Here is an 8,640-nt window from a genome sequence, read left to right as displayed (position 1 = left end):
AAGAAGAACATAAGAACATAAGAACAAGCCAGCTGGATCAGACCAGAGTCCATCTAGTCCCGCTCTCTGCTACTCGTAGTGGCCCACCAGGTGCCTTTGGGAGCTCACATGCAGGATGTGAAAGCAATGGCCTTCTGCGGCTGTTGCTCCAATCCCCTGGTCTGCTAAGGCATTTGCAACCTCAGATCAAAGAGGATCAAGATTGGTAGCCATAAATTGACTTCTCCTCCATAAATCTGTCCAAGCCCCTTTTAAAGCTATCCAAGTTAGTGGCCATCACCCCCTCCGGTGGCAGCATATTCCAAACACCAATCACACGTTGCGTGAAGAAGTGTTTCCTTTTATTAGTCCTAATTCTTCCCCCCAGCATTTTCAATGGATGCCCCCTGGTTCTAGTATTGTGAGAAAGAGAGAAAAATGTCTCTCTGTCAACATTTTCTACCCCATGCATAATTTTATAGACTTCAATCATATCCCCCCTCAGACGTCTCCTCTCCAAACTAAAGAGTCCCAAACGCTGCAGCCTCTCCTCATAGGGAAGGTGCTCCAGTCCCTCAATCATCCTCCTTGCCCTTCTCTGCCCCTTTTCTATCTCTTCAATATAGTCTTGGCTGGAGAAGAGGGCAGGGTCCTCGGAATATTCCACAGAGCTATTGAGAACTGGATGCACACTCTGAAGCCTGATCATGTCCATATTTTCCATGATGTCCAGAAAGGGAATTTTCATAAACATGCACACTGCAATGAATACACATTCTTGTGTGTTCCTAAATTGCAGGGGGTTGGACTTGATGGCCTTTGGGGTCTCTGCCAACTTTATGATTCTATGATTCTAATACTTGTAATCTCCCTTAAGCCTTAGTGAGAAAGTCAGATTATAAATTAAAATAAAATAATTATAAATTAAGATAAAATAAGAACATAAGAACATAAGAACAAGCCAGCTGATTCAGACCAGAGTCCATCTAGTCCAGCTCTCTGCTACTCGCAGTGGCCCACCATTATAAATTAAAATAATGAAATACAATAAACAGAGTTCCCATAAGTCCAATTCAGACACATGCAAGAGAAGGTGAATTCTCCTGATGGCTGGAAATGCCTTCAACATTTCACTTAGGTGGAAACATGAAGGTTATTTTGAGTTATTCCCTAAGCAAATTTTCTATGGAAATACAGAGGAGGCCAGTAGCTGAGCGCCATCTGTACTGGGGGTAGCATCTAGGTATCACTCAAATGAGAACTTGATAACACAAAACCAGCATCATGAACTACCACCTAATATTTGTAGGGCATTTGCAGTTTGAGTGGTCTGCCAGGTGAATCTTTGGTGTGCTCTGGAAATCACATCTGTTCAGAAGTACCTAATTCAGACTATATGTCAAATCTCCACTCTGTCATGAAGTTTACTGGGTGAATGTGTGCCAGTCTCTCTCCTCCTAGCCTACCTCACAAGCTTGTTGTGAGGGTATAATGGGAAACGTACAACTCTATGGACCAACCAGAAGGGCATCAAAATAGTGCGCTAAGTAGATTGTTTAAGACAAGTCTACAAAGACACAGTGTCAGTGGTGGGATCCAAAAATTTTAGTTACAGGTTCCCTTGCCAGCCCCCCCCCCTCAGCAAAGGGGGCAGAGGCGTACCTAGGCAAACCTGAGCCCTGGGCAAAACCTGAGTTGGATGCTCCCCCCCATGGGCAGCCACCCCACCACAACCCCCCCCCCAAATTTTTTGCATCAGGTCATTTCTAAATCATCATCACATTATAGAAAATACCTCAACTCAGAACTCTGAACACAGCAGTGGTGAAACACAAAGGTTCTTTGATAGAGGCTGGTGAGATAAAAGGTACGAAAGGCTGAGAATCAATGAATTGCAGTTCCTGAAAGGGATTAACCCAGTTCAGGGAGTGACATTATTAGTCGCAGTTGCTATATGGAACCTTCACGCTCAAAAGCAGTATGCCTCTCGGGGAGGCGAGGGCGTGGAGATGGAAAAGCGGAGCCAATTAGTAACCCCCTCTCGGCACACACTAATAATTAGTAACCCACTCTCGGGAACTGGGGAGAACCTGCTTGATCCCACCTCTGCACAGTGTGCATGAATACTTTTAAAAAATGAACAAGTTGGAGAACTGCATGGTGCACAAAAGAAGATCATGCAAAAGTTACAGAAAGGGGAGCCCATTTTCTTAAAGTCCTTGGCAACTCTTTCAAAACATACTGCTTCCAAAATATGCGAAAGACGCCTCTGAATAACAAAGGGATTGCCAAACAGGAATTGTAACCTTAGTCTCACTAACTGCCAGACCACAATTTGCTGGAAGTTGCAAGAACCCCCCAACACACACACAAACACACAAAATGTCATTTAAGGAAGAGCTTGCTGAAATACCTTGCACAAGAGATGGACTGATCAATTTGTTAACTGGGATGCATTTGTCAAGGGAATTGGATTTCACAACTCTTGGAGGAAGCCAAAAAGACTATAAGAGAAGAGCTCCTCCTAAGAATCTTCACTACATCTTCCCCGGTTCTTGCTCTTCTGTTCCTCTCTTGTTGGTTGAGGTGAGTCTAAGACTGGAATGAATGTTCATATTTCAGTGTTTGGATGGTCCAAGATTGTCTGTGTATCTTGCTGTTATAGTTTGGAGATATCTGCATGGTGTTTCCAGCATCCATAGGAGGATGGCGACGGGAATACCTCAACAGAGGGTCTTGTAGTTAGGTAAAGGGGATAACAAATGATAATTCTCTATATTGTGTAAACAATTGCTAGGTATGTTGCTCATTATTATCCTGACAAGCAATAAGGGGACATCTACCACCACCATCTACCACCACACAGTGGCATAGGAGGTTAAGTGCTTGTGTATCTAATCTGGAGGATCCAGGTTTGATTCTCCGCTCTGCCGCCTGAGCTGTGGAGGCTTATCTGGGGAATTCAGATTAGCCTGTGCTCTCCCACACACACCAGCTGGGTGACCTTGGGCTAGTCACAGCTTCTCGGAGCTCTCTCAGCCCCACCTACCTCACAGGGTGTTTGTTGTGAGGGGGGAAGGGCAAGGAGATTGTAAGCCCCTTTGAGTCTCCTGCAGGAGAGAAAGGGGGGATATAAATCCAAACTCTTCTTCTTCTCTTCTTCAAGTTCACCCAATCTGAGGGAGTGGAAGTGTTTCTTCACTGTTATGTCAATATGGACAAACAGAAAAGCCTGTTGTAAGAAAAATATATCCAGCAATTAAATGGAATTCTACCGCCCATCTGTCTCATTTCAGAAGTTTGGGGTAACTGAAAATGAGTGGTACCCAGTAAACTTCATGACAGAGTGGCACAAGAGAAGTCACTTTTAATTGTGTTGTTTATAAGGGACTATTTGGGAAGTGATAACGTTTTGCTGGATACAGACGACTGTTACCTCAGAGAATAGAAAGCAATTTTTTTCACCCATTGTTACTTAGGAAGAGTGACCTTCTCCCATTGCTATGCTCAGAGAACAAAAAGCGATTTTTTCACCTATTGTTACTTAGGAGCAGCCGTGGCGTAGTGGCTAAGAGCAGGTGCACGCTGATCTGGAGGAACCGGGTTTGATTCCCAGCTCTGCCGCCTGAGCTGGGGAGGCTTATCTGGGGAATTCAGATTAGCCTGCGCACTCCCACACACGCCAGCTGAGTGACCTTGGGCTAGTCACAGCTTTCTGGAGCTCTCTCAGCCCCACCTACCTCACAGGGGGTTTGTTGTGAGGGGGGAAGGGCAAGGAGATTGTCAGCCCCTTTGGGTCTCCTACAGGAGAGAAAGGGGGAATTTAAATCCAAACTCTTCTTCTTCTTATGGTGCGTTACCATATTCCTCAATTATGCCAGACAGTTGATTCCTAAATCGGTTCCAAAACCTGTCGTCTCTCTGGACCTGAGGCGACTGAGGGATAACAGAATTGAAGATGTGTACTGTGAGGAAACCGCCTTTGATTCTTGTAGAAATACAGCTCGCGAATGAGCATTGTGCACGTTGTCAGTTCACAGGTGGGCCGCTGACTCAAGATGTCTGAGACTCAGTTGGAGAAATGCTGCGAGTGCATCATCAACATCTTCCACCAGTACTCGGTTCGGGTGGACCATTTCGATATGCTCAGCAAGAGCGAGCTGAAGAAGCTGATCGAGCAACAGCTGCCCAACTTCCTTAAGGTGAGGTGATCATTTGCTGTTGGGAAATTGGTTCCCTTCCAGAGGGGGCCCTGTGATGAGAGGGGAATGGGCAGATGAGCCACTGTTGTACAAAAGATCTAGGCAGTGGTGGGATCCAAACATTTTAGTAACAGGTTCCCATGGTGGTGGGATTCAAACTGTGACGTCGCGCCAATGGGGCTGGCCGGGGCATGATGGGGGCATGGCCGGGCATTCCGGGGGCGGGGCATTCCTGGGCGGGGCTGTGGCAAGGACGCAGCCTTGCATTCATGTACCGGGTCCTTGGCCGGGAAAACAAATGCACGCATGAGCTGCCACTTGCATCACCGGGTGCAACTCCTCCTGCTAGACTGCTTCAAGTGCTCTGCGCTACTGCTGAGGGGAGGGGCATAACTGAGGCAAAAATCACGTGGCAAAACCACCAATTAGTAACCCCCTCTCGGCACACACAAATAATTAGTAACCCACTCTCGGGAACCTTTGAGAACCTGCTGGATCCCACCTCTGGATCTAGGATTTGGCAAGGATCACGCTTCCTTTTCTGTCCATCCTTGGCCCCAGTCTGGTGGAACTCTCTATCCAATGAGACCAGAGCCCTGTGGGACCTTAGACAGTTCCGCAGGGCCTGCAAGACAGAGCTGTTCTACCAGGCATAAAGTTGAGGCAGTCATGATACCTTCTGGCCTCCCTCTTCTCTTCCTCTTGCATCATTTTCTATAATCAACCCTTGGGGGGGGGGGAATGTTCGAAAATATTTTTATTTATTTACTTATTGCACTTATATCCCGCCAATCTCATGCAGTACTCAGGGAGGTTCACAATAAAAAAAAAACCCTATGAGAGCCAGCATGGTGTAGTGGTTAGGGACAGGTGGATTCTAATCTGGAGAACTGGGTTTGATTCTCCACCCCTCCAGCTGAGCGGAAGGGGCTTATCTGGCGAACCTGATGTGTTTCCGCACTCCTACATCCCTGCTGGGTGATCTTGGGGCTATTCACAGTTCTCTCAGAGATCTCAGTCCCACCTACCTCACAGGGTGTTTGTTGTGGGGAGAGGAAGGGAAAGGAGCTTGTCAGCCACCTTGAGTCTCCTTACAGGAGAGAAAGGTGGGTATAAATCCAAACTCTTTTCTTGTTCTAAAACAGTCAATACAATGAATATAAAAAAATAAACATTTAAACATTATAAATAGCATGGATTTAAAAACATAATTACAAACAGATGGCATAAAAGGAAACCTGCATGGGGATATTGGGCCATTGCTTTCACCTCCTGCATGTGAGCTCCCAAAGGCACCTGGTGGGCCACTGCGAGTAGCAGAATGCTGGACTAGATGGACTCTGGTCTGATCCAGCTGGCATGTTCTTATGTTCTTATGTTCTTATGATATAAAAGCAAATGCGTGTGCTGCATCCAGATGAGGACCAGGAAGGATTTTAGAGGAAGGTATGTCCAGCAAAAAATGGCCTGGCGGAACAGCTCTGTTTTACAGGCCTTGCAGGGCCCAGATGTCCCAAGGATGTCACCATCTTGTGATTATTATTGTGGCGCAGTGGCTAAGAGCAGCGGCTAAGAGCAGGTGCACTCTGATCTGGAGGAACCAGGTTTGATTCCCAGCTTGCGCTGTGGAGGCTTATCTGGGGAATTCAGATTAGCCTGGGCACTCCCACACATGCCAGCTGGGTGACCTTGGGCTAGTCACAGCTTCTCGGAGCTCTCTCAGCCCCACCCACCTCACAGGGTGTTTGTTGTGAGGGGGGAAGGGAGAGGAGATTGTCAGCCCCTTTGAGTCTCCTGCAGGAGAGAAAGGGGGGATATAAATCCAAACTCTTCCTCTTCTTCTTCTTCTAGATGTTTTTGATTGTGTTATGATGTGAGCCGCCCTGAGCTCGAAAGAGGAAGGGGTGGGGTAGAAATCTAATAAATAATGATAATCCATCCATCCCTTCTCCTCTCATCCAAGCACTACCTAGAGTAGAAAACGGAAGGAGTGGTGTGGTCATTCTGAGGTGCCTGGATCAGAAGAGGGACTCAGTTGGAATTTTGAGTGCATTCATATGTTCATGTAGGGGAATTGGGGGAATTTATTTATTTTGTCTTAACGTTTGTTTTTCTAAGCCACCTTGAATAAAAAAAAATAAAGGAGGGATATGAACATGTGAATGATAAATGTATTTACATTTGGGTGCTGTGTGGTTTCCGGGCTGTATGGCCGTGTTCTAGCAGCATTCTCTCCTGACGTTTCGCCTGCATCTGTGGCTGGCATCTTCAGAGGGTCCTCTGAAGGCTGGCATCTTCAGAGGATCCTCTGAAGATGCCAGCCACAGATGCAGGCGAAGCATCAGGAGAGAATGCTGCTAGAACATGGCCATACAGCCCGGGAACCACACAGTACCCAAGTGATTCCAGCCGTGAAAGCCTTCGACCATACAATGTATTTACATATGCACACACGTGTGCGCACACACACACACACACACAGAGGCTTTGGTGCAAAGAAATTAGGGTTGTATTGTCCCTGATGGGGAGAGCCACCTTGGTGCATTGGTTAAGAGCAGGTGGACTCTAATCTGGCGAACCAGGTTTGATTCCTCGCTCCTCCACATGAAGCCTGCTGAGTGAATCTGGGCCAGTCACAGTTCTCTCAGAACCCTCTCAGCCTCGTAAAGTGGCTTTTGTGGGTAGGAGAAGGAAAAGTGAGTGAGGGCTACTTTGGGACACCTTAAACGTAGAGAAAAGCTGAGCTCTTTTTCTTCTCTTCTTCTGGAGATTCAATTTACAGTCTCTAACGTTAGGCCAGTAGATCGAACTTTTCTTCTTCTGATGAGAGCTCCTGCCAGAATCTTTATATCCACAACAAACCCTTTCCGTATCCTCCACTTTATCCTCACTCTGTAAATTCCTCTGGGACTATGTGACCAGCTCCAGTGACCTTCCAAGATTTAAACCCCAATCTTCAAGATCCTGGTGTCGTGTGCAAATCAACCCTCAGACACATTCCACAACGAAAGGATATTAAATCCAGTTTTGTGGATGCACATACAATGTGTATTTTCAAGTCATGTGTTATGAGGGGTATGTTTTTTTAAAACCTATTTTATAAATGTTGCCAATCCTTCTTTCACTATGCAAGTCATATGCAATTTATTTTTTTAAAATGCTTAATTTATTCTCCACTTTTCTTCCTAACAAGGACTCAAAGTGGCTTTCATTATTTTCATCTTCTCCATTTTATCCTCACTTCGTGGAGCAGCAGTGGTGTAGGAGGTTAAGGGCTCGTGTATCTAATCTGGAGGAACCGGGTTTGATTCCCAGCTCTGCCGCCTGAGCTGTGGAGGCTTATCTGGGGAATTCAGATTAGCCTGTGCACTCCCACACACGCCAGCTGGGTGACCATCGGTTAGTCACAGCTTCTCGGAGCTCTCTCAGCCCCACCCACCTCACAGGGTGTTTGTTGTGAGGGGGGAAGGGCAAGGAGATTGTAAGCCCCTTTGAGTCTCCTGCAGGAGAAAAAGGGGGATATAAATCCAAACTCCTCCTCCTCCTCCTCCTCCTCCTCCTCCTCCTCCTCCTCCTTCTTCTTCTTCTTCTTCTTCTTCTTCTTCTTCTTCTTCTTCTTCTTCTTCTTCTTCTTCTTCTTCTTCTTCTTCTTCTTCTTCTTGTGTACTGTGAAAATGAGCCCTAAGAGTAGACTCATTGCCATCTGGGAAATTATAGAAAGAATCTGAGGGGAGATGAAAGTCTTCACAGTCTTGATAACCATCCGTTATTTTCACAGAAAACGAAAGATCAGAAGTCTGTTGACGCCTTAATGGCAGAGCTTGACAAGGACAAGAATGGGCAGCTCTCCTTTGAAGAAACCATGCCTTTTATCGTGCGAATACTGATTGCTTGCCATGACCACATCCACCAGAAAGAAGGCCACGGCCACGGCCACAGCCACGGCCAAGGCCACGGCCACAGCCACTAAACGTCATCAGTAACATCAACATTTTACTTTCTTGGTCATTGTTGTTGCTGGGAGATTGAACCATTAAAGATTGACCTCATGTTCCTCAGGTGTTTGTGTTTTGGGGAGAGGGAAGGCAGATGGCAGGGCGCGGTGACACGATTTTGAAAGTCTATAAAATGGAAAACCTCATTAGTAGACTTCTAGCCCTCCCTGCTAGGAGCAGCAGTGGCGTAGGAGGTTAAGAGCTCGTGTATCTAATCTGGAGGAACCGGGTTTGATTCCCAGCTCTGCTGCCTGAGCTGTGGAGGCTTATCTGGGGAATTCAGATTAGCCTGTACACTCCCACACACGCCAGCCGGGTGACCTTGGGCTAGTCACAGCTTCTCAGAGCTCTCTCAGCCCCACCTACCTCTCAGGGTGTTTGTTGTGAGGGGGGAAGGGCAAGTAGATTGTAAGCCCCTTTGGGTCTCTTGCAGAAGAGAAAGGGGGGATATAAATCCAAACTCT

At 46.6% G+C, this 8,640-nt stretch overlaps 1 protein-coding gene across 1 annotated transcript; it reads left to right on the top strand.

The window, feature by feature from the left end:
- The first annotated feature begins 2,475 nt into the window (after positions 1–2,475).
- LOC125439677 (protein S100-A12-like) lies at positions 2,476–8,235 on the top strand. The gene is made up of 3 exons (XM_048508798.1): positions 2,476–2,565; positions 4,013–4,181; positions 7,960–8,235. The coding sequence occupies exons 2-3, from the start codon at positions 4,038–4,040 to the stop codon at positions 8,149–8,151; spliced, it is 336 nt and encodes a 111-aa protein (XP_048364755.1). The 5' UTR covers positions 2,476–2,565; positions 4,013–4,037; the 3' UTR covers positions 8,152–8,235.
- Positions 8,236–8,640: the final 405 nt, after the last annotated feature.

Source organism: Sphaerodactylus townsendi, linkage group LG01, assembly GCF_021028975.2.
Source record: "Sphaerodactylus townsendi isolate TG3544 linkage group LG01, MPM_Stown_v2.3, whole genome shotgun sequence".
Taxonomy (NCBI): Eukaryota; Metazoa; Chordata; class Lepidosauria; order Squamata; family Sphaerodactylidae; genus Sphaerodactylus; species Sphaerodactylus townsendi.
Note: the sequence above shows the minus strand (reverse complement) of the source record. Positions and strands in the feature narration are given on the sequence as shown.

Bases quoted from the DNA above. Each gene is read 5' to 3' on its own strand.
- LOC125439677 (XM_048508798.1), top strand. From the start codon at position 4,038: ATGTCTGAGACTCAGTTGGAGAAATGCTGCGAGTGCATCATCAACATC. The intron at 4,182-7,959 runs GTGAGGTGATCA...TTATTTTCACAG, and splicing joins AGCTGCCCAACTTCCTTAAG to AAAACGAAAGATCAGAAGTC.